The sequence below is a fragment of the Prunus mume genome, linkage group LG8, assembly GCF_029339155.1.
Source record: "Prunus mume cultivar Tortuosa linkage group LG8, ASM2933915v1, whole genome shotgun sequence".
Classification (NCBI taxonomy): Eukaryota; Viridiplantae; Streptophyta; class Magnoliopsida; order Rosales; family Rosaceae; genus Prunus; species Prunus mume.
In genome coordinates, this window is record NC_142705.1 from 13,076,119 (window position 1) to 13,102,986 (window position 26,868).

The window sequence follows — 26,868 nt, forward strand, 5'->3', positions numbered from 1 at the left end:
TATTTAGCCCCAAGTTTAGGTTTTCCCAAATTTTAGCTCCTTACTTTTCCTGAGTTAGGAGAAGAATTGGACTAAAATTTGGGATATTTTAAAATTTGACTTCATGGATAGGAGATGGCCTAACTATTAATACACTTATATGCAGTTGGAATGGATAAGAGAAGAAAAAAACCATTAATTGTATCTAAGAAAACTATTAACTTTTTTGTTAGTATAAAAAGTTCAACAAATTGAAAATGCATGTGTAGTCCATTAAAATATTGAGGGCTACTGGTTGGTCACTATAAGCTCGTCACAACTTCTAGTTACTCATCACCTTCAATATTGGTCACGAACATGCAAATATATAATTAGTGACCTCCTCTCTTAGTCACTAACGAAAGTGCTAAGGGAGGCACCGACACAAGTCGCCAATGAAACAACATAAAATTGAAGAATGTTTAATGTCAGCATGTGTGTGGTGAAGCCAAACCAAAACCAAATTAACCCCAGAAGACCTGAGCTGTTGATAGACGTTGCCATCCATTTGAACGTTGTCAACCTTCTCATTGTTGTGCGGTCCACACGCTGCACATTCCTCCCATCCCATATATAGAAGCAAATAATCATAATAAATCAAACCAAATTGATTTGTGGCTATCCACTGTCCACCTTAAGAAAGAAACAAATCATGAAATGAAACTACCAATTTTGTATGGTCCTCCATGCCAGCCGACCTATGAAAAGCCAACCAATCACAGCTAGCCAGCCAGTCAGCCTCAAAGTATTGAGGGTTGAGTAAAAGTGGCTATCTAAGTCCTAATTTTTCTTTTTGGCCAGCTACAACACTTATCTGTGTTTTGTGTTCGTTTTTTAAATTTTATTTTTGGGTGGTTTTTGGATGGTTCAACAACTTAAACCTGCCTAAATCCAATCCGACTTTAAATTAAAATAGGACTATGATTCACAAAGTTGAGTTTATGTGTTTTACTTCCCTTAGAACATCCACATGTGGGGGGTATATATGAGGGTGTATGTTAAATATACACCTGAGTCACCTGGAATCGTCTCTAATGGAGAGATGTAAATGGATGTAAATATACATCACCATTATAGGGATCTAAAATAAAATGTATATTTATATTTACATCTCTTGCAGAGCCACCCAAGAAAAGAGAAGAAAAATGAAAAAAGTTAGCATAAAAGGGACCCACGGCTACACCCCATTTACACCCTAGAAAAACATATTTACACCCGAGTTGTAAAGGATGTAAAAGTGGCTTTACCTCAATTTACACCTCCCCACTGTTGATGCTCTTATATTGGAAGGAATTGAACTCTTAACCTATCTTCATTCTAACTTGGTCCTACGTTTCCCTCACCATTTGTGTTAACATCAAACGCTACTTGTTGAGTTTTAAGTTAAAGAAAACCTCACACCTGATCAATTTGGAATTCAGATTAGATGACCACAAACCCTACATCCAAAAGTTTCAATAGCAACCATTTTGATTCTGGTTTCCAGATTTCAACTTCGGAAAAGTGGTCACCAACTTGACAAAGCCTAAAAATAAATTTGTTGGAAATTGATCCATCTGGTAAAACCCAAAAGTTTCAATTGATTTTCCTTTAAGCTAATTTGATTTTTCAATTGATCAGGAATACACTATAACCTGCTTCTTACTTGCACAAGATGTACAAACACAAAAGTATAAGCAGGCCCTGTGCGATTTCATGTTCTTTTTCACGTGTATATCTTCTATTTCTAAGCTATACAAATATAAAGTAGTGCATGATCCTGTCTTCAAGAAGCAGTGCCTTTGGACTCCTGGATGTCCAATTCATGTTCAGCTACCAACACACAGGAATCTGCTTCTAAAGATGAGGCTGAGCTCTTCTCCTTTGACGTCAATTCCTTGGAAGAATTGAGCATTTCTGTTGTGCATTGCACATCAGGTGCAATGCCAACCTGGTCTATGTCATGAAGCGCCGGCGATAAATACTTGGCCACTGTGACAAATAACGCTGATCCATCATGCAGCTCTGTGACACTCTGTAGCAAGGAGCATTAGGGAAACAAGGAGCAACATAGCCATTAGTTTGAGACTTAATAAAGATGTAGAATAGACACCATGACAGATTCTTTGACCATGATAAATTTAGAATTAAGTGTAGCAGTGGTAATCAAAGGTGAGATTACAAATTACATGTAATTTAAATTCAGTGAAAGGAGAAAACAAGAGGAGGTATGGTGCTTGCAGAGAAGGACATCACAGCAATCCATGAAGTTTGTAATTTGGAAATGGAGCTTAAGCATTTTGTTAACAGTCAAGTAGAGTTTAACAAATTTTCTGGTTGATGCAATCAGCTTCACAATTTTCATACCTGAATTTTTCCTTTCCCAAGGTTCTGTGCCCAACAAGAGTAGCTCGGCGATTGTCATGTAGTGCCCCTGCCAATATCTCACTTGCACTTGCGCTACCCTCATTAACCTGTTTGAAATAGTAGAAGATTTAGAATCCATTGTGATTATGAAGATGTAAGAAGAAGCAACTATTTGTGTGACAAATTTAGACATTCTGCACACATATCAATTTGCATGAGAGAATATAACTGAATAAAAGTTGGACATAATGCATTGCCACTTGTATTGGAATTTCTAAATAAAATCTTTATTTCTAGGATCTAGCAAAATTGACAAGAACTTGTTTGGCATGATTTTAGACAGCACTGCACCAGTTTTTAAGAAAATAAATGTATATGCAACTTTTACAAAACTGCATACTTTTCTGATGAAAAGCACGTAACTTCACATATAAAGTTCAAAACTTACAAGCACAACAAGTGGATCATGTGTTATAGCATGCCCATTGACCATGTTGATGGGCAGCAAATTCCCTTCCCGATCAATTGTGTTCACTAAGTTTCATCCCCATCTAGCCAAATTTGGGCAACATCAAGTCCTGCTTTTACCAGTCCCCCCTGAAGAATTTAATTGGAAGAAGAAGATAAACATGCTGAATAATCATAAATCCAAAGCAGGAAAATGAACTATCAGAAGATGTCATTTATGTAAATGAGAATGAAAAAGTTACCGGATTGTTGCGTAAATCCAGTATGTATGAGTGTACACCCTGACTCTTCATTTCATTAATAGCATTTTCCATATCAGCTGCAGCTGTCTGTCAGAAGGGGTGGAAGACTTTTCAGAATATACAAAGTACTTTCAACCAATTATATTGTTATAAATTAGGAAATTTTATTTTCTGCATTGCCAAGAGAAAAAGTGAAGTACCTGAGAGAAGGCTGACAGCTTCACATAACCCGTTTTGGTAAGACGTCCATCTGGAGTTCTGTGAGGGATGGTAGCAGTTGAAATTGGGGAAAGCCTAATGTACTCACGAGGTAGTTTCACCTTCAAGCAGACGAGTCATTTTTCAGATCAAATCACTAAAATCATTGTGAAATTAAATGCATGCTTCTGATTGATGCTGTTAATTTAAAAACTTTGAAGATGCATGAGGGATCACAAAGAAACCAAGTGCATTTGAAAATGAATGAAACTATAAGAAAGCCAAAATAATAGATGGCCTAGTACCTCTTGTATACTAGAGTTACTTCCCAAATCATTGCTCTGCATAACAGAAAACATGAAATTAGTTAGCTGAAGCCATTTGCAACTGCTGGCCACACTCTACAGGATCACAACAGATCACAATCACTAATTTCTGCTGAAATATGGAAAAAAAAGAAAAAATAAAAAGAGAGTTGATGATTACACTCTGGATTTTTACTGTAACAGTTGTTCCAACTCGACCTCTAAGTTTCTGAACTGCTACTTCAGTGTCAACACCATCAAGATTCTCTCCTGAACTCATACAGAGTATTGAAATAATGACAAGCGAGTTTAAATGTAAACAGAAGACATTGAAAAAGTTGGAATTTTGGAATACATTTCTTGATTAAGGAGCATCCTGCAGAGAAAAATTAGTTTCATTTTTTTAATTAAAAAAAAAAGGATATTTGAAAAAGCAGAACAACTCAGCAGTGAGTTCCATAAATCTGTGTTCATTGTTTATAGTCATACTAATGGGAACCCGAGAGTATTAGTACTTGACACTGGATCTTGATAATCTCGTTAGAGCATTTTCGTTGTTCCTGATAAGGAGCAGGCTGCAGGCCCAATTTATAATTTGAGCAATGGAATGTAGACAATCTCAAGTATCTGTAGTCTGATGGCAGCATTAGGTTTATAAATGAAGAATGTGATTTCGCTTGAGCTAGATTAATCCACAACAGATTAAAATAATTTTGATGGTTTGAATCAAAACATTGTCAACCATGTCCCACTATTAGGATTCAACCACCAAAAAGATTTTAAGTAGGATTTTGCCATTTTCAGCTTCATAGAAATAAATGCCAAATGTTTGAATCTTGATTTACCATTAATTTCAACCAACTCATCTCCTTCATGTATACCAGCACGAGCAGCCGGGCTACCCTCTATACAAGACAAAACCACCTGCAATGCCCAATAAAAATAAAATTTACATGTGGTAAATTAGCATATTAATGCATCTCTTTATCCTACATCAGAACACAGCTCACAAAATCTAAATTAGCATATCAAGAGCTCCTCCATCAGCACAACTTCTTTCAAAAATAATAACAGAAAATTTTATAATAAAACAGATTGGTTGCTTGATATACAGTGGAAAGTTGACGTTTTTGTTCTCATATAAAGTCACCGGGTCAGTCGTAAAGGCACAGTTCCTCATTTCACATTCCAAAATGCTGGAAATAACATAAGCCAAACTTGGATATATGCATTTAAGGCGATAAGATTTATAATTGGCAACTAGATGAACAGCTAAATTACTAAAAACACCATATAAAGAATGAACGGCTAAGTAGCTTAGAAAGAATACAAGAGACAAATTGCAATAAACTTTTGGAGGTTTTGTAGAACCACTATATATTGGTTTATTAACATTTTTCAAGCACAAGGTCAAATGACTTGTACATATCCAAGGAACAACATATATCAATTTTCCATATGCTTATTTACGAAAAGATAGGAAATATCAAAAGATTATTTGCCATCACTAACCAAATGGCCTGTTCTTGGTTCAGTACTTATGAAAAGGCCAACTCCTTGTAGATTTCCATTGCTTCCAATTCGAAAACTTTGATATTCCTGTGAGTGAAAAACATAATTAGCTTGATAGCTATAATTACTTTTTATGTAAGTTTGACATATCACAGTTAAACATAGTCATGATAGCCATAAGTGGACATATCACAGTTCAACTCAATTTGTTAATCAAATATGTATTGCAATTGTCAGCTTAAATTGACATGGAATTGACATAGCAGAGACTGGAATGAAATGAAAACCTTGGGACTGATAATCCGCGTGAAGGGATCACCTAGAGTAGCAAGCATTCCACTGATTTTCGTATATGCTGCATCAGCTGACCTCAGGGGAAACATTTCTACCATTGTTTGCTGCAACTTTAGATCCCAATCTGCAGAAAAAGAATTCTCATTTTCAACACTAAAAACACAGTTTTCCAAATGTTGTAGCAATTTCATTTCAGGAAAAGAGCCACACAATTAGATGTTGGACATTAGAATGGAGTATAAATGATCTTCAAATGCAACCGTTGGTGTGCATTCCTCGGTCAGTTAACAACGATAAAAGAAGGATAAAGTAACCAAATACCTTGATGATTAAAAGTTGGGTCTACGAATGTTTCCCTAATCAAACCCCAAGTCTCCACAAGAGTTCTCTGAACAGAATTCACCTGGAAAAAAAATTATCTACTTAGTAACTGTCATCAATTTGTGATCCAAGTACAGCCAACTGAGTATTAACTGTATTGTGATCTATTGGCAAAAGTAGTAACACAAATTGGTAAAAGAAATCTAACGAAATTAGCAAAACTCATTACAGTCACTCCATCAAACACAAATTATATATCAAAACAACATACACATACACACAAAACAAAACAAAACAAAACAAGAAGAAGAAAGAAACAACAGCAATAGAATAGAATAGAGGGTGGCAATTTTGTTACCTCAAGAACCCAAACATAAGACAATTGGCACATACTAATACGAATAATAAACAGGTCACGTTAATGTCAAACACGAAAATATGTTTAATTCATACTCTACAAAATGATCTGTTATTCTTTTCCATTTCTTAAAAGTGTGTGAAATCTTCTAGAGTGTATTTTTACTTAAAATATTTTACAATTCATGAATATCATCTAAGTTATCTGACATAGTTAATTAAAGTCATAAGTTGATTAGTATTGGATGGACACAAATGACATAACCCAACAACACTCAATCAAACAGGAAACAAAATCTATCACCTCAGTGGTGCGTGAAACCGGAAAAGCAACAGTAAGCGACTCTGCCATAGCCGGAGAATCACAAAAGATGGAATAATTTGCAGCAGCGGCAGCAGCCAATGCAAGCAAGCCTTTTCAACTGACCTCATCAGCTCCTGACCACAAACCTGAGCTTCATCAGGCCTTACATTACTAGCAGCCTTGAACCAACTGGGCACAATTGGCACCCTCCATTTCTTGGTCACACGCCGATCCGAGCATGAAAACCGATGTGAATGCACTGACAGAGAATTGGGTTTTGAGAATCTTGGTGAAATTGGTGAGAAAGGTGCGGGCTTGAGATCCAAGTTTGGGCAAAGAGGCTCCATTTCTTCTTCTTCTTCCTTTTTTGTTCTTTTTTTTTTTTTATGGACAAAATGAAGAAGAGGGAGGAAGAAGCTGAATATTGTAGACCGTTATACGTTGTTGGGATTCTGATGGGGTCCATAGGAAACTTTTGTTCTGTGGCTCCGGAGATCCATCACCACAGAGCCTCTGGATTTGCTACACGTGTTCATGGTAAGAGGCTAGAGTTCCTGGAAATATTATTTTTGCGGTGAAAAATCATGAGTTCCTGGAATTTTCTCTTTGGCCGTTTCCTCTCTTTCAATACTTGGAAAATGAAAATGAAAAGGTTGGTTTTGAATACTTGGTTAAACCAAACAGAAACTTTTGTTTTGCCATGTTGTTGGCGGGTGGATTAATGGGCTGGCTAGGTCCATATGGGCTCTATAATTCTAATGGGTTATTAGGTTTGGCTTGCATGTGTTTTGGTATTGGATTATAGACTCATTGTATAATGAGGGCCTAATATATGGTCTTTAGGTGATGATATATCTCATTTTAGATCAAATTGGTTAGTTATTATATTAAATTGATTAACTTGATCCAACAATTAAGAAATAGAGCCTCACCTAAGGGCCATATATAAGGCTCTCACTATATAATTCTTGTTGGATTATAAGAGTAAGTGTTCATTGGGTAGGGGAGGTGCTTGTGGTGAAGGAGAGTGTGGCCCAACCAGAGGAGATTGGTAGATTGAAGAACTAGGTTTGAGGAGGATGGTTGTGCAAGAAATCTATAGTGAGGGTTTTATATATGGTCCTTAGTTGAGGCCTTATTTTTAATCGTTGGATCAAATTGATTAGTTATTGGATTAAATTGGTTAGCCTGATTCAATGGTTAAGAGATAAAACCTCACCTAAGGGCCATATATAAGGCTCTCACTATAAACGACTTGATTGGTGAAAAGGATGGTGGATGGGACTTTTCCCACCTCAAGTTTTGGTCTGAGTTTAAGCTGGATCATTTCAGCTTAGATTTTATTGTCTTAGCCCAAGCCCACTATCACGGGTTGGGAAGGGCTTTGTTGAGCCTGCCATGTGAAAATCTATTTTTTTTTTTCCAAATATACTAAGTGTATTATAGAAAATTCTCGTATATGTGTATCGTAGACAAAATATAATTTGTCTTATATACTCTGTTGAATGCATCTTAAATACTAAATACTAGTCTGCATGGAGAGAGGTTTTTAAAAAAATTATATTTTAGAAATTAAAAAATAATGGGTAGTTGTGTTTCATAAAAATAAGATCCGTTATCTTATTTTTCTTTTAATTTTAATTTTTTTATATGAAAAAGTGTGAATTTACTATATTATCCTCATTTAATTAATAATCATTAATGTTTGCATCAACCAAGAGCATTTTTTGGTATTTTGAATGTTTTCATTCTCTGCTTTTTTTATATATTACATATATATAGATATATATATATATATATATTATAAGAGTAATGTTATTTAGATACACAACATTGACCACCTTAATTGATGTCATGTCATGTCAATTAATGAATGTCGCCATGTCAATTAAAAAAGGTGGGCCTGGATTGGTTAGGCTAAGCCCTATTGAGCTCAAACGGGCTAATCCGTGCATTGGGATGGGTTAAGAATGTAATATTTAAGGAATTTAAGAAGTGTTCTTAATTTTTTATTTTATTTTATCAAAGTTAGGAAGGAGAAGGGGTGAAATTCACATACATCGGTACCATAAAGTTTGAACTCAGGATCACTTGGGAGTACACCAAAGGCTTGAGCTAATCCAACTAACACCCCATTGGTGAATTTAAGAAGTGTTATTGAGTTCAGATATTTTTCCCATTTTCTGATGAATTCTAGAATGCCGATGAATTTCAATTTTTGTTCTTGGATCTCTGTCATCTCCCATATCACGCAACTACAATCAGAGCATCCGAAAGATCCAAAATAATGGATCTCTGTCATCTCCCAGATCACGCAACTACTATCAAAACATAGAGTAGAACTTTCCACTGGATAATAAATCTCGTTTCATCGAAGGATTTAACATGTAAGGTCCTAATGCTAGCTCTTGTTTGTGGTTCACTTTCGTTCCAGCCAATTCAATTATAAGGTTAAATACACCACGTAAAGGGGCAGGCCATAGTCCCATTTTTGTCATCTCTCTCTCTCTCTCTCATTAATGTGTTTTCCCCACAACCCATGTCTGTTCTATATGACAATCAGTATAACTGAATTTTAGAAGAGAATGATTTTGACCAGTAACATGATTTTGCATAGTAGAAATGCTCCCAGTGCCCAAACTGACGGCCCAAATAAGGCAACAGAATGCGCCAATTTCTGAACCCTTTATAGAGAATCTCGTAAGTTCACAACCCATCTAAATTGAGTGGTCTAAGGCTCTCTTTACACATAAATTTTGAATAGTATTTTTATGATAAATTACTTAGATGGTCCCTGTTTTACATGACATGTTGTTCACATCTCTTGCAAAACGAGATTTCGCGTAGCAAGGGACCTTATTTTGTTTATGTTCAAAAATATTTTGATATGAATTGAAGGACAAACATATAAGGTTTAGTGCATAGTTTTTTAGAACGACAATTAAATAGAAATCTGTGTAACAAGACGATGCGCATAATGTCATCAAAAAATATAAATCCAGAGCCAAACTCATATAGATTATGGCTTGATTCTTCTACCTATAATCTCAGTAAAATGGATTAGAGAGATTGAATCCAAACATGTCATGCAGGAGATACAAAAATGAGAGAGAAACTAATTGAAGGTAAAGCTGTTTGTTTAGTCCTCTTTCCTACTAATGTAGAGAAAGGTGAGGTTTTGATTGGATTTCCCAAAGTTACATCAGGGAAAAGGGTATGGGAAAGAAGGAGATAAAAGGACATTTACCAAAAGCAAAAGAGAGAAAGGTGTTCAACCCACTGAAGGACGAAAAGGAAACCAAAACATGTAGGTGCTTTTATAATCATCTTAACTGCACCCTTTTGTAAAAGGCTCATTTTTGTTAAGCCATTGCATATATATATATATATATATATAAATATATAGATATATATGTGTATATATATAAATATATAGATATATATGTATATATATAAATATATACATATATATATATATATAGAGAGAGAGAGAGAGAGAGAGAGAGAGAGAGAGAGAGAGATCTTTCAAATGAGGGAATGACCTCAAAATTGGAGGACTTTCATTCCAACACCCCTTTTAACCCACCTTTTACTTTTTCCCTCTTCTATGTTTTATATAAGGTTGCCCTAAACATGTAAACCCAAAAGAGAGATTTTTTTTTTCTTCTTTCTCTTTGATGGTCTCATGAGGGTGGCTTAATTAAGGCTTAAACATGTAGCAAATGAGATTACAAAAATACAAATTTATAAATAAACCCAATTATAGACATGTATTTATAAAAAAACCCAAGCACTATTTAAACATAGAAACACACCCAAAATCAACCCCAAAGTCAACTTTTTGGGTGTGTTTATAAATAGGTTTTGAGTGTGTGTAATGATGGGTTTTGGGTGTGTTTATATATTTAAATAGTGCTTGGGTTTTTTTATAATTTCAACCCCCATTTTGGGTGTTTTAGTTAAACTCCCTTAAAAAAACCATTGTGTGAAATAAAATTGAGGAAAGTATTTGTATGGAAGCGGAAGTGGTTGTTAAATACCTCTTAACCATGTTAAAGATTTGAGTGAATGAATATTTGCAGATCATATAAAAGCTGCATATGTGTGAAAAAAAAAAGTCCCAACAGAAGACTGACACAGGAAGGAATTATAGGAAGTGGATTCAGAGCTATCTATAATTGACCAGCATGGGCATGGTGCTGAAAATTTGTTGGAGGGTCATAAAGAGGCTGCCTGCAGAAGAAATTGTCGCTCGACATATAATGATGATATATATGAAGGTACATAATATATGATATATGATATATGTATAAATGTATATTAATGTTTTATATGCATTTGGATAGAGAAAGGATACATGCAATCTAAAAGTAATTTCTCACACTTTTCCTTAAGCCATAAGAACTACAATACATATACAAAATCCTTGCCCTTTTATCTAATATATGTATTTTAAATATAAGCGACAGTCAAGGTGCCATGAATTTGAACTGAGACCACAGGTCTGCAAGTCAAAACCTTTTTCCATTGGGTTGGACTCCATTGGCTATATGTTTTTTTAATTAGTTATCAATACTATTATTTGACCTATTAATTTTTGCATTATTAATCCAACAAAAATGTTTAAGTCTTGTTTCTTCTTTTTTTTTTCTTTCAAATTTGTTTGATGAAAATGGTATATTTCTTCCAAGTTTATACAGCTAGCATATGGTATATCTTTGGAAGGGTGTTTGTGTGGGTTTTGCCTTCTAATAAATAAGTAATACATAGGTGCTTCCTTGATGTGGAGTTATTTGGCCTCATAGCTCTGTATCCTAATTATAATCGGATTTTGTGCAAGTAATATCCAAATGGATAAGTTTTTTTTCTTTTTTCTTTTTTTCCTTTGTGCTAAGAGAGCCAAATTTACTATATATTGACCGGTAGACTTGAACCTTGTTCCTACATGACCCGATCAATTCAATCAGGCACTCACCACCTAAAAGGCCAAAGGAGAGAGAAATATTTTTTAAAGAGTCAAAATGGACAAAAATGCCCTTATTTATTTTTGGATTTTCTAAGGAATCCTTTAAATTTCCATGTCTTTAGTTTGAAAGTTGAGAGGTTTTTCTGTCTTTTTCAAAAAAGTTTTGACTTTTTCTAAAAGTGAAATTTTTTTTGTAGCTAAAACCTAAATTTATTTTTTTTCAACTAATATGAGGGCCGGGACTAGCTTTGAGAATTTGAATATATGAGTTTTTATATATCCATTCTCAGAACATGAGATAATAGCCGTCAATGATTTGATAGGCAAGAACATCAAACATAACTTTTCCTTGTGTCCTTTAAGTACAGAGTAAAAAATCCTAGACTTCTCTCTCTCCCAAAATATTTGTGTGTTATGTTGAAGTATGCTCTCTTTCTTCTCCATGAAGTTTTTCTCTATATTCCCAGTACAATGATATCATATACCTACAACATGGAGAATCTATAACATTAAAGCAAGAAAACTTTAGCACCAGAAAATGGATATTAAAAAAAGCAGGCATATGTCATGGATAATGATCATGAGAAAAAGAGAAGCTATAGCCTTAGGTATAGTCCAAAAGAAGATTTTTGTTTCATCGTGTTTTATTTAATTTTGATAGTATTTTTGTTTCTTTTTAAAAGTCATTATGGGGTCAAGATTATTTTTGCCTTTTGCTCTTTTCCCTTTAGTCATTGGGGCCTCTCAAACAAAGTTGTCTTGTACGTATACTTTGAGGATCAAAAGCAGCTAAGATCTGCCTTCAATTGGTTGGTTAGCATTTGTTTAATGGAGACATATCTTGCAGGTACATCAGGGTTATAGTCATTAAACAGAGAAATAGTTTTACTCATCACTTTAACTCAAAATGTATTCTCATCAGACATATCGTACTTTGATCCTTTTATTTATTTTCCTTTTTGATTTTTCAGCCAGATATACAGCTATACTTGATGCTAATAAATAATTACCCTGTGTATTTTCCCATGTACAGTTTGTAGACATCAAAATTTTTTTGGTCAATACAAATTTTTATTTTATTTTATCAAGACACAAAAAACACATGATACGTGCTTAGGGATCAAGAAAATGGAGTGAATGCCAATTGGCTATCACGAGATTTGATTGAAGAGGAAAATATTACTTGCTTCTTACATGTAAGAGGATATATATATCACAGTTTAATATGTTTGCAAAAATAATGTCTTTTTGTAATTTTAATAAGGTAAAATTTGTATATTTTTCATATTGTGATTTGCAGGATGTGGAGAATGGTTTTGTCTACTTTTGGAAAAGACTTCACTGCCCCTGAAATTTAAGGAAGAATGAAGTATTGTGAGTCTTTGTACACACCGGTGTGCTGTGAGCCAAAGAGCCTTCGATGTGAAACACGGATAGACCTAGCTTTTGGCCCATGACAATATATATTTTTTTTTCATCCTAGGTCAATTTTAAAAAAAATATTTTTTCTTCTTATAGTTAGTATATAAGTTTTAAGGTTTTGTCTAGTTCAAAACTAACAATCCACCCATAAGGTAAATCTTGCCCTCCTCATTTTGAAATCCTGGGTCCATCCCTAATGCCAAAGTCAATTCCAAGGTTAGAAGAAATAGGGTTTCTTAGGTTTATGAACGTTACCTCCTCCCACAGTGGAGATTGGGTTTTATATGGCCCACTGGTGGCTGACTTGTCGTCGTAAGAGGCTTTGTATTGCCGTTACTTGGGTTATGACCCATTATTTCACATGTCCAGTCAATTAGTCGTTTGGCTTAAGACATGTGAGATATTTGCCCAAAATCTGTGGGCATAATCTCCTAGATTATTGTTGTCACAATAATTAGGAAGATCTTAGAGATCAATGCTGATCTGTTTTGTAGGCGTGTTGCCGAAAGATTGGCCCTGCTTAGGCGTGTTATATGAAACCCAGGTAAGGCTTATCTTAAGCCTACCCAGTTCTTGGGCCCAAGCTGGAGTTCTGCGACCTGACAAGGCCCGAGATGTTTGAAGGCCTTAATGAGCGCGTGGGTTTTCTAGTGGACCCACGCTCTTATCAATTATAGCAGAGGAATTGACTTATGCCAATTTGAGGCGTGTTAGAGCATCCATAATGGGCTCCCTAAACCACCTCCTTAAACAAATTTTAGGGAGGAATAATAAAAATGCAACTCCAACCACGCTCCCTATCCACCTCCTAAAATAGGGAGTCCTCTAAGAGCTCCTAAATCTGAGGAGAGAGAAAGGACTCCTAATGGCTCCCTATAATTTAATGTTGCTTTATTTAATGAGTATTTCAAACTTTTATTTAATTCTAACCATTTTTTATTTTATTTTTTAATAGAGATGGACCAATCAAAAAAGAGTTATAACATTTATGACTCTCCAAATTAGAGAGTATGGTTGGAGTTGAAATTTTTTAGAGAGCTCCTAAAATAGCTTTCTTATATTCTTAGCCAAATTTTAGCTAAGAAATAGAGAGCGTCATTGTGGATGCTTAAAGCATCTACAATGGGCTCCCTAAATCACTTCCTTAGACAAATTTTAGGGAGGAATGATAAAAATGCAACTCCAACCATGCTCCCTATCCACCTCCTAAAATAGGGAGTCATCTAGGAGCTCCTAAATCTGAGGAGAAGAAAGGACTCCTAGTGGCTCCCTATAATTTAATGCTGCTTTATTTAATGAGTATTTCAAACCTTTATTTAATGCTAACCATTTTTTATTTTAGTTTTTTAATAGAGAGGGACCAATCAAAAAAGAGTTATAGCATTTATGACTCTCCAAATTAGGGAATATGATTGTAGTTGAAATTTTTTAGAAAGCTCCTAGAAAGCTCCTAAAATAGCTTTCTTATATTCTTAGCCAAATTTTAGCTAAGAAATAGAGAGCGTCATTGTAGATGCTCTTACGCCACTCATCCTCTCATTAGTGAGCGATGGGATGTGCTACTGAGACCATTAATGTGCAAATCATGACCCTTTTTCATTGGGCTAAATCATGTTGGCAAATCAACTCAAAGTCTTAAATTCACAAATTAAAGCTTAATCTCACAATTTAACGGATTTAAAATTTAGGGATTCAAGAACAAGAACTCCATAGACTGATACGATCTTATTTAAAAGAAGGAACGTTTGGCATAGTAAACAAACTCTTTGACCAAGGCAAACAAAACTTGGACTAAAAAACTTCCAAGGTTTTGCATCATGCTTTGGAATCATTAATCACTACTGACACATGCCAAATGAAATTCAACTGTTCAATTTAAGACGAGTGCTTGACACCTCTGAATCAACAAATCAATCTTAAAAATCGAACCACAATAATAATATTTTATGGAAGAAACAAGCAGCGATGGTACCCCACAACTTTATTAAATACAAAATATCTTATACACATTCTCTTGTCAATTTAATTTTTAGATGAGGAAATTGTTTTTACATATATTCTTCTGCCGACAATGTGTTGAAATTAATGAAACAATAGTTAGGACTTATAAAAATTCATTGAATTGGCAAGGCGAAGATGAGTGGCTTAAATTATAATATGCCCGGAAAAGCTGGTGATATTCGAGCCAAAGGAGACAAAGCTGTCCCCCTCTGTATTGGAATGTGAATACAAAGGTGAAAATAAAAAGGAAAATACTGAGAAAAACAAAACATTCATACATATTTTCGTGTAGGGAAGCTTGGTCTCCTTGAGGTCTTGGTAACAGTATCTTGGAATTAAATATAAATACAAAAAAATATACATGAATTTTGGGACTTGAGAAGAAAGAGAGAAATGAGTTTCTTCGGTCTTGGGATTTTAAGCAGAGAAGGCTGTGCATGGTTGAGCCATTGAGTGTTCGAGGATGGGTAAAAAAACAATTGCCTCATCAGTTGATAAGAACGTGAGTGTGTATATATTTTTGCTTAGACATAGATATAGATATGTAGACAGTACAAACCCTCTGCTTTCTATTTCATTCGTCTAAAGAAACGGCAAAGATCTTTGCATAGTGACAATGCATGGCATATAAAGCATAAAAATGGAATTATCAATTTACTCCACACACACACACACATATATATATATATATTGTGGTGGGGTATGTGGTATATATATTGTAGGTGTAGTTAAATGGATTTAGATTTAAGTGATTTTTCCAGAAATGATCTTTAGATGAATTTATAGACGGTTCGGATCATTAAAATACAATGTGGAGTGAAACTTAGAAAGATGTCAACTAAAATGTCTCTCCTATATATATATATATATATATATATATATATATATATATATGGATGCTTTGAACTTTCAAGAAACTAATCACTCATTCATTCTGACCTGACCTCCCCATGTTGTAGCGTATAACTCATGCACTCTATTTCCAAAAAGATAGATGAGAATGATAAGCAAGCATGTGTGTGTTTTTACACGTGAGAGAGAGAGAGAGAGAGAGAGAGAGAATGTGTGGTGATGTAAATGGAAAAGAGAGAGGGGGTGGACCAAAAGGATCAAATAGTGGTAGGGTTTTGGTCTCCCCTACAAAGGGGTAGGATATTGATTGTGAATAAATGCTTTCTACTTGTAGTTCAACTATATATGTATATATATGTTTAGTAGTAGGAGTAATAATACTAATTATTATTACACAGGAAATATATATAGCTTCTTTCTTTTTTTTGGCAAAATATATAATATATAGCTAGCAAACCCCACTTCGCCCACCTACAAGATAAAGATATATACGTACGTTTAAATATACGTAGGTTTTGGTCAATTACAATAATAATGTACCAAAAAGTTTAAATATACGTATGTTACATTACTATCTCCATTATTCTCTTCTTCACCATACTTGACTTCATGTTGTATTTAGCAGCTTGCTAGCTAGCAAGTTTTGCAGTCTTGCTGAAATAATATTTCAAAGTTGCCCTGTCTGCCCTTGAGATAGAGAGAGAGAGAGAGAGAGGGTTGGTCAAAGTGTTATTGAGAGGTCGTTTCAATCTACAGTCTATCCATCAGAAGAAAGGGTTTTGTATGACTGTAGCAGGGTATCAGTATATGTTGCAAACTAGCACAGCCAACCAACCAATACGACTTGGGCTCCACCCTGTTGCGTTTTCACCCTCTGTAGCTGACCTTAGCTTTTTCCCATCTCTCTCTCTCTCTCTCTCTCTCTCTCTCTCAACAAAGCTGCCAACGAGATCCATTCCAATCCAATATTATTATTGATTGACACCTACATCATTTTTCTCTCTTTTTTTCTTTAACTTTCCTTCTCTTGTGTTAGTTATGTGTGTACATATGCATATCTCTACATTTTTAGGTTTATATTATTTATCCCCTCTCTCTCTCTCTCTAAGCTAATCATTTGCTTTGAATTTCCCAAGCAATAGTGAATCAAATGGTACATGTTCCATCCATCAAACATACCTCTCTCTCTCTCTCTCTCTCCCCACTAACAAAGCAAAAGAGGCATCGTATGCAGCCCCAACTAAAAGTTGATGCATGTTATTTGCAGGAGATGAAAAGCCTATCTCAACTACATTTGGAACAAAATATACCCAACCCTTGTCTTGCTTTCCTCTTAACTTTGCCTTTACAATATTGCCACCATTTCGGATACCAACTCGCCTTCTTGATGCAATATTCCTAAAGACATTATAATTAGTCACTAATAAAGTTTACTTTAATCATTATAACCAAGATAGCATACTCTAATTAATTAACATAAACAAAATTAGAATGGAACATATATTTCAATCTCTACTTAAATTCATGACGTTCTCATTAGGACTCACTCAAATTATGACATCCTTATCAAGATTTCAACAAATATGTTCGTGATTCACTTATACAATAAAATTTATTAACAGAATACAAAATTGATGTGAGACTCAAGACACAGATATATAACGAGCATTTGGAATTATGAGATTTGTGAATTGATGAATACTCTTTGGGAGGATCCTAAAAGGAAATTGAATTATTAAAGCCAAAAGCCCCAAACCCCTAAAGTTCAATTATCCGTGCGTATATTATTATTATCTCCAAAAGTTAGATCGTCTTATTTCAAAGATTCTTCTCTTCTCATTGACCATCTTCTTAAATTCTCTCTTTCTCCTTATTATAAGTGTCAAGGGCAATCCAAATATTAGAATATATACTTCTTAAAGAAAATGAATAATCATTAAGGTACAATGTGGCCTTCTCGGCATATTGTTTCCCATCTTGAGGTTCACAGTGATCAGTAAGTTATCAATTCGTTAAAGATTTTTCTACCATGTAATGTTCCGTTTGAGTTGAATGAAATACCATTTTCTCGCAGAAAAACAAAAGGGACAGAAAATTATAAAAACTAAAAGCCATTAACATTAGTTGGATGAACAATGGGTTGACATAAATCACTTGGTCAACATGGATGTGTTTTGGAACCTCTTACAGAACTGAGAAAAGAGCTAAATACTAAGAGCAAAAAGAAGAAGAAAAAAGGTGGCCCCTAAGCAAAATGATGCTTACATACCTCTTACTCAGAAAGCCATGGCTATGTCAATAAATATTACCCCTCTAATTAAGTTCATATGCTAATGATGATATTAATGAACAATACTTAATGTTTCTTAATTCTCTTCCAAGTAATTAATTACTGCATGGACTCATTATCTTGCTCTACTTCGGAAGCAGGATCATCTTCTTCTTCAAAGCCGTCAATGCCATAAGCTGCATGCCCATTCCCAAAGGCCTTGATATGATCTTTAAGAGACCTCTTGTGCTTAAAATCAGAGCCACAAATGCAATACCAAAGCTTCCCACAATTCTTCTCATGGGTTCTCCAATCCCCCCTCACTGCAAATGCCTTGCCACATTTTCTACACATGAAAGGCTTGATTCCATGCTTCCTCTTGTAATGTGTTTGAAGGGTTCTGAAGTCTTTTAGCGGCTTTGCTCTCGGGTGATCGATGTTGTTCCTGCAACCTGGTGTGCAACAATAGCAAGGAAGCCTAAGCATGCCTGTTGGTTGAGTGCCCCTCAGAGATTCAGGCCCTTTTCTGTACTGAGATCCATGCCCCCACATATGCATCTACGATATATAACATATATAGTCGGAAGAAAGAAAATAATAAAACAAAAATCAGTGATCAATGAATACCAAAACATCCAAACTATCAGTTAATTCAAGGAGAGAGAAAAAAAAAGATAACTACAAAATGCCGGCTGGCACGTGCAGTATTTAAGCCTGTTATTTGGCTTCTAATATGCTAGTCATCTTTTGTTGATGAATTCCGAGATTCATTAACTTTTCTGTTGTACACATGAAAGAAACTTTCTAACTAATTACTGGATTAAAGGTGCAAATATTTGGGGATTAAAACTGCATGATTTTTATAAGATTCAGATATATATACATATATATATATATATATATATATATGGACCTCCCTTGAAAAAGCATTTTCAATTGGAGTAAATTCTTATTTTTTTCGCAATGAATTGTTTGAATGTTTTAGGGACGCTTTAAAAGGCATATGAAAGTGCTTAGTTTACAAGTCTTTGTCTGCAAAAGAGAGATCTACCAATTTACTTACTGAGTTGATAGAGCTCATTGAGATGCAATCATAGGAAGAAAAAAATGAATTACTTATCGAGTTTTCAAGATTTGTTGATTGAGAAGAGAGAGAGGTGTATATTTTGTATTACTAAGTATGGGGCTTGGATGACCAAAAACTGATTTGTAGCAGACTGAAGGTCCACATACAGAAACTCATTTGTTACTTGAATAATGTTATGACCTGGCCCCTCTGGTAAAAAACACTGCAAGATTTTTCAGCTTCTGCCATTATATGTTTGAGCACAGACTTCAAAGTACTAAAGGCATAAGGAACATTGCCTGTGTTGTTCAATCACATAAAGGGACGGTACTGCGTATAGCCTTAGCTGAATCAGAAAGATTTACTCAACCCCAATTCCCAGAAACCATGCAAATAAAAGTAGAAGATGATGAATATGTTTTTAAAAAGTAAAATTTGGAAAAAGTAAATAAAAAAGAAAAAGGATACCCCAATCTGATTTTCCATTTATGAACCCAAGCATAGGATGATAGTTAAGAGAAGAAAATCAAAGACAAATTTAAGGAACAAAAAGCTGAGCTCATCATGAGACTGATTGTTGTCCTTAAATTATTAGAGGAAAACAAAGAGAGAAGAAAAGGCTGATAAAAAGAAAAAGATTGGGAGAGAGAGAGAGAGAGAGAGAGGAGAAAAGGGAAAATGGCTTCTGAGGCCATGGTTTCATGGTGAATCAAGAAATTTACCCCAATGGTTTTATTAATTTTGTTCAACTTTAAATGGTGAAATCAATTACCTGCATGTTGTTGTATCTGTTGAAGGTCTTGTAGCAAACAGGGCAAGAGAACTGAGTAGGACCAATGAGAATCTGGGAAGGGGTGGGGATCCAATACTGACCCTTGTTGAGCCTGCAGCTCATGGGGTACCCTGCAGAATCATTATCTCCCCCATGATCTAATTTTTCATGATGATGAGTACTAATCTCTGAGGAGGAAGAAGCAACTGCAGCAGCAGACAGCACAGAGGCCATCTCAGCAGCACTAGGGCTAGGCAACCCTATGTGAAGTGCAACAGTCACACTCTCATCATCATCGTCTTCTTCTTCCTCATCTTGATCTTTATACTGATGATGATCTTGTTGATTTTCATGAAGGAGATGATGTTGTTGTTGTTGGTTTGTTGGGCTTAAGCGGCTGAGGAGAGGGAGGGCTTCTCTGAGAGGAGGGGAAGGGGGCCTAGAGGTAACAGTTTGTTGGGTGGTGCAGTAAAAAGAGTGAGACTGGTTGAGGAAAAAGTTGTGGGCATAAGGATGAGGAGGAGGAGGAGGAGGAGGGTTTGGAGGCTGTTCATGGTGATGTTGATAAAGAGGGTTGAATTTGAAGAGACCTGGGAAGAAATTTGATGAGTAGGGGTAGTCAGCCATGGTTAATTAAAAAGGGTACTACTATACTGTGTGAGATGAAGGGAATAGTTATGCTGGGTGACCTTGCTTTTATAGAGAGAGAGAGAGAGAGAGAGAGAGAGAGAGAGAGAGAGAGTACAAGATGACTGAAGGGAGTGGACGGTGGAGAGCCGAGTTATTAAAGTAGTAGTACAACACAGTGAGAGAAGTAGTAAAGGTAAGGGAAAGGGGGAAAATAGAATCACCTAGTGAAGAACACATACAACCCAAAATAATAATAATTAAAGTCTACCTAATTAATTTTGATTAAAAAAGAATCTAGTTCTATTTTATTGTGTTTGCAAAGTATATGTAGAATCTAGGATAATAGCATTAGTGGCCGTTTTTTTTTTTTTTTTTTAGGCTTCAAGGTTTTAAGGTTTTAATATATATATACACTAATTTTCAGCCTATAAAATTATACTCTATTTTCCTTATTTAGGATAAATCCTTTTGGCAACTAACTAAAGTTGTAAATTATCTTACAAAAAATAAAATCGTTGGAAATCAAATAATTAAGAAAGAAATAAGAATTTTTACTGTATCTTTTCCTTTCCATTAGGCTCATTTTGTAGGGTTAGAGTTACTTGCATGCTATGCTCAAAGTTAACCTAGTTTACATAATTAAAGAACTTAACTAATAAGACATTACATATTGCTGGAAACAATTAAAAAAAATAAAAGAATTATTTTATGCCCCAAGAGGCACATAGACAATTAGGTTGAAGCACGGATATTCAGCTCTTTGTAAGGAGATTCAAGCCCTCTACGATTTGGCAAAACCCACGAACCGGTGCAGTAGTATATCTCTTGTATTTTCCCCTCCAAGATACAAGACAAGATCATCATCACTTAGGCACCAAGACCATCAACCACAAGGGCATAAAATACTCAAAAAAAGGTTGACACAAATGTGGAAGCAGTGGCGGAGCCACCTAAGGACTAGGGTGGACCCAGGCCCTCTCTCATTTTTTTTTCCTCATATTTTTTCTTATATGTTTGCTTCTTGGAGTAAAAACTCTTTTTTTTTTTCTCCTTCTCTTCCTCTTTTGTTTAATTTAAGCTTTGTGAATTCTCCTTCCCCCCATTTTACATGTCTAAGTAGGGTATCTTAATATTGGGATTTATGAACATTTTTTGTATTTCTTCTCTCTGTTGAAGTATAAATTATTAAATTTTGAGTCTTTAATAGTGTAGATGATGAGATTAATATTCAAAAATATGAAATTCAGGACAATTATGATTGTAATAAATGGATCAATTATTAATCAAGTATGAAATGATATTATTAACTTATTAACACGTTTAGCGCTTGAGGACCCCTATTCGAATTATTTTAAAATTTTTGTGAAAGGCCCCCTCTAATGTGAAATCCTGGCTCCGCCACTGTGTGGAAGTATAGTAACCACGCAGTGTTATTCCAAAAATAGAGAAATACACCACAAGGCATATGTCCACTAGTAGTGGCATAAATCCAAACACATTTCATCATGAAAGCTGCAAGCCTAAACAAATCAGATATGGACTCATTGCCCAAAACTACCAATACAACTACAACTTTTAAACTCTCATAAGTAAAATTACAAGTAAAGACTCAATTACAAACAAAACACCCAAGTCACAAAAGAGTTGATGTAATTATTACAACAACAAAAAAAACTGAAAACCAACTGAGATGCTCGAAAACAGGAACACTATGGTAGAAGACCAGGTTGATGGGAGAACCGCTGCCACACAGGAATCTACCAAAAAAAAACACAAAACCCACAGATCTGCAAAAAGAACCCAAACAACACCAAGATAAAGCTGCAAAATAAAGGGGCATCACAAGGTGAGAAGGATTTAAAGAGATCCAGGGCAACAAAAAAGTAGAGCAGAGAGCACAACCAAACCCTCAAAAGGTCATAAATGACCACAAGCTCAACAAAAAAACCAAAAGGAAGGCAAGAGAAAAGAGCGAGGGAAAGGATCATAGAAGATAAGGAAGGAGAAGGGAGGAAAGACAGTGACCTTCCCTCCTCCTTTCTAGGATAGGAGCGGTGACTCGGGTTTGAGAGGGAGAGAAGTGGAGAGCGTTTGAGAGAAATGATATGTAAATGTTACTTAAGTTATAATAAGGTGAAACCATCATAACTTCTCTCTAAATATTAATAATAACAATTTAATTAATAGTAAAATGAACCAATACCTATTGAATCCAAGTGGATTGCCTGGATGTCTGCGCATGAATGATAAGTTACCTTATTAACACCTTTGCTAAGAAATCTCGGTGAGATAAAACCTTAGCGAAGGGAAAAGACTAGTACAACTTTTGTCCAGATTATTGACATCGCTTTGGACGCAATGAAATATGTCTCATTAAGGCCTTACAATGAAAAACCCAATGGAATATAAAAGCCTAGTCCAAGAGAAAAATAGTAAAATGCGCATATGTTTGATGTAGTATACTTTTGGATATGCTTCCCTAAATTGATATCTTCATATGATCCCAACAAGTTTGAATATGATTGCTTGTAAATTCGACGCCCCTAATACCATACATCAACTTCTAGAATATAGATTTTGGTAGAGCTTTGGTGAAAATGACTAAAATATTATCTTAGGAATAAATTTGTTTGACTTCGATCTCTAGAATTTTTTAAAGTTCATGTGTATAATAATTTTGGTGATATGTGTTTGGTTGTGTCACTCTTGATAAATCATTCTTTGATTTAAGTTATACATGCACCATTGTCTTCATACATAATCATTAGAGCATTTGTTGTTGTGCTTTGAATTTGATGAATTTGAGATCTTAACCAAACACATTCTTTGTTAGTTTCATGAGCACGAGAATTTTTTAATGATTAAAGGATGTAGCAATCACAGTTTGTTCGGTAGATCGTCATGAGATCAATGTATTTCCACAAGTAACTACATCTACAAAGATAGCGCAAGATATGCTTTATATAGTTCCAATGTCTACATATTGGAGCTGATCTATATCTGGCTAATAAATTCGTTAGAAATGTGATATCGTTTATAGTAGATGAGAGCTGCTATAATGAGAGTGTATTGATCAGTGCCTAAATATCATTTTGTACCCTTCTAGCTTATAATTTAATTATGTTTTTAAGTTAAAATTGTGCTTTTAATCACTTTTGTGTTTGTTTCAGTGTATTAAGCTTTAGGACTCATTTAATGCATTTTGGAGTCAAGTTAGCTCAAAACTATGTCTGCAGATCAGTCAAATTCATAGATTGGACTTTACGTTCTTCGGAAGAACCAGCTAATGAGCCATAAACCATTGGAAATATGTGGGAGTTTAGTTTCTGGAGTATTTTATGGTTCATGATTCCGAGTCTTCTGAAAAAGGTTATTAAAGTTTTAGTAGCTTAAGGTGAATTCGGCAACATCTGTGTTATTGTGCCAAAAATGACATTTGACGGCCTTTCAAATTTTTCCTTGAGCTGGCTACATATGGTTGGAAGGATAAGACAAAGAGCTTTAAGACCCATATTTTTCCAAAATTTTATGAATGGAGGAACAAGCCCAAAACGAGCTTACAAGCAGACTGCAGTGCATTGTCATGCATGACCTATGCATGAGCTAATTGTTTTTACTTCCCTTAGGCCTATAAATAGTGAGGTTCTCCAAGCTTACAAACACACTAAAAAACTTCTTGTTGTCGGATTCAACTGTGCCAAAATTGATTTAGCTTCATCCTCAACTTGTGATACTCGCAAGTGCACGAGCCATGCGGTAGTATAGCATATGTAAGTGCGAGGTCGATTCCACAAGGATTGATGACAGATTGATTCAATTCGATTCCTTTCACAAAATAGAAAACAAAACAAAAGAATTGAAAACAAGAAAGAAAGAAAAGAACTAACTCAAGCAAATCAATTAACAAGTTCAATTCAAATTCACGGATTGATTCTAGTTAAAGTATGATTAAGCCAAAGTGTTTGGTCCTAACCTTGTATTCCTAATTCCCTAATTAGATCATTGTTTTTGAACTTAAATTAAGCATTAGAAATCCATTTAAGCATAGAAAAATATTTTAAACAACCAAACATGTATCTAATCCCTATTGTCGAATGTCCATACATACTCTTCTTATTCATAGTTCAATTCGAATTAAGGCATATGGTGTCTACTCTTAATTCCAACCAAGATAACTAACATATAAGTTTTAATGGTGATCAATCATTCAAATAAGCATATTAACTTATAAGCATAATGAATAAAAACAAAAATTGTAATTGAATCTTGGAAACTAATCAAACTTGAAAACTTAAAATAAGAAATTACATGACAATGAAAAATAAACTACAACTAAGAAAAACATAAAGGAAAATTTAGCAAAAGGGTTTTATTACAACAATAGAGAACTTAAAAGAAAAACTAAGAGAATTTGAGGGAGATAAGGGAGAGGAGCTATAGAGAGATGTTTGAGAGCTCCCCCTCTAGGGTGTGTTTGATAACTTAGAGAATTTGAGGAAGAGAAGGGAGAGGAGCTCTAAAGAGGTGTTTGAGAGCTCCCCTCCTTGGGCTCTGTTTGAGAACTAAGAGAATTTAAGGAAAAGAAGAGAAAGGATTTCTAGAGAGGTGTTTGAGAGCTCCTCCCCTTGGGGTGTGTTTGAGAACTTAGAGAATTTGAGGAAGAGAAGGGAGAGGTGCTCTAGAGAGGTGTCGACCTTCCTTCTCTCCCTTCTCTCTCTCAAATTCTCTTAGTTTTCCTTTTAAGTTCTCAATTGTTGCAATAAAACCCTTTTGCTAAATTTTCCTTCATGTTTTCCTTAGTTGTAATTTATTTTTCATTGTCATATAATTTCTTATTTTAAGTTTTCAAGTTTGATTAGTTTCCAAGTTTCAATTACAGTTTTTGTTCTTATTTATTATGCTTATTACTTAATATGTTTGTTTGAATGATTGATCACCATTAAAACTTGTATGTTAGCTATCTTGGTTGGAATTAAGAGTAGCCACCATATGTCTTAATTCGAATTGAACTATGGATGGAAGAGTATGTATGGACATTTAACAACAAGGATTAGATACATACTTAGTTGTTTAAAACATTCTTTTATGCTTAATGGATTTCTAATGCTTATTTAAGTTCGACAACAAGTATCTAATTAGGGAATTAGGAATACAAGGTTAGGACTAAACACCATGGCTTAATCATACTTTAGCTAGAATCAATATGTGAATTTGAATTGAACTTTTAACTGATTTGCTTGAGTTAGTTCTTTTCTTTCTTTCTTGTTTTCTATTCTTCTGTTCTTTTCTTTCTTTCTTGTTTTCAATTTTTCTGTTTTATTTTGTTTTCTATTTTGTGCAGGGAATCGAATTGAATCAATCTATCATCAATCCTCGTGGGATCAACCTCGCACTTGCACATGTTATACTACCGAACAGCCTTGCACTTACGAGTATCACAACTTGAGGATGCAACTGAATCAATTTTGGTGCAGTTGAATCATAAAACAACATGTATGAGTGAGGGGGGCTTAAGTGAGGGGTCCAATCCAACCATGTGTAAGTTGAAAATGTTGAAGTTTAATAGTTGGATTAGACCACTCACTTAAGCCCCTTACTTATACCCCTTAATTGTAGCCTTTCTGTATAGTAGATTATGTTAAATGTAATAAAGCACTTATCATACTAAGATATGGTACTTTTGGACCAAGTGTAATTTTATCATTACGACGAAACAAAATTTTTAAAGTGTGTAGGTTATGAACTCACGGGTTACCATGATACTCACAAGTGCCCATATCCATTTGTCAAAACAAAGCTCATACTCGTGCCCATACCACAATGGTACACCAAGGTGTTATGTAACACGTCATCCTTACTTTTGTTTGTAAACTAGCTATATCCATCATAGCAGCCAAAATCTACCATGAATTTTGGAATAAACTTTCTAAGCATTATACCAATTAAGCTCGTTTTCAAGTAATGAGCTTTAAGGAACGCCTCACTCTCTGCGTGACTATCTGCAAACTTTTAAAGTTATCTCCAATGAACTAGTTCTGATCAACAATAGTGAATGTGTTATATGCTAAGTCTCTAATTGGAGAGTTCATTTGTCCTAAAGCCGGATTCACAAGCTTACTTGGGATCGTACCATCATGGGCTTTAGATGCCAAAGGGACAACTCCTTCCTCAGTAGAATGTTTCTCCCCAAGCATCAACTTTAGGTGAGTAATATTGGTTGGTTGGTGCCTAAAGACATAGGCACCGTTTCCTTGTAATTTTTTTGACCACTAATCCAATTGTTCAATTGTTCATTCACAGAAATGTGGTTCCAAATCCTTTGCTCACCATTCATTAACCTTTCCTCAGTAGTCAGACCCCCAGCCACAGTGTTGTTAGATTGACTCATAAATATAGAACCATCAGTCCTTTTAACAGATTTCGATGAAGGCTTATTAGAAATGTCATTTAAAGATTTCCATGGACTAAGAGTTTTGTTTTCAGATTTTGTCCATACCATAATTGTGCTTTCCGACATTCACACGA

The 26,868-nt window shown here is 34.9% G+C and overlaps 2 protein-coding genes across 2 annotated transcripts; both read right to left on the minus strand.

The window, feature by feature from the left end:
- Nucleotides 1-1,675: 1,675 nt before the first annotated feature.
- On the minus strand, nt 1,676-6,829 carry LOC103339348 (Peptidase S41 family protein). Its single transcript, XM_089043507.1, is given in 14 exon segments — nt 1,676-2,030; nt 2,365-2,471; nt 2,813-2,901; nt 2,904-2,961; nt 3,075-3,161; nt 3,275-3,394; nt 3,578-3,613; nt 3,759-3,847; nt 4,423-4,501; nt 5,090-5,176; nt 5,377-5,507; nt 5,705-5,786; nt 6,366-6,481; nt 6,484-6,829. Coding segments are annotated over 14 exon segments (1,557 nt in total). The 5' UTR covers nt 6,713-6,829; the 3' UTR covers nt 1,676-1,783.
- Nucleotides 6,830-17,701: 10,872 nt separating this feature from the next.
- NTT (C2H2-type zinc finger family protein) lies at nt 17,702-20,421 on the minus strand. Its single transcript, XM_008242631.2, has 2 exons — nt 19,714-20,421; nt 17,702-18,433 (listed from the first exon to the last, which is right to left on the minus strand). Exons 1-2 carry the CDS (start codon nt 20,338-20,340, stop codon nt 17,996-17,998), a joined length of 1,065 nt encoding a protein of 354 aa, XP_008240853.1. The 5' UTR covers nt 20,341-20,421; the 3' UTR covers nt 17,702-17,995.
- Nucleotides 20,422-26,868: the final 6,447 nt, after the last annotated feature.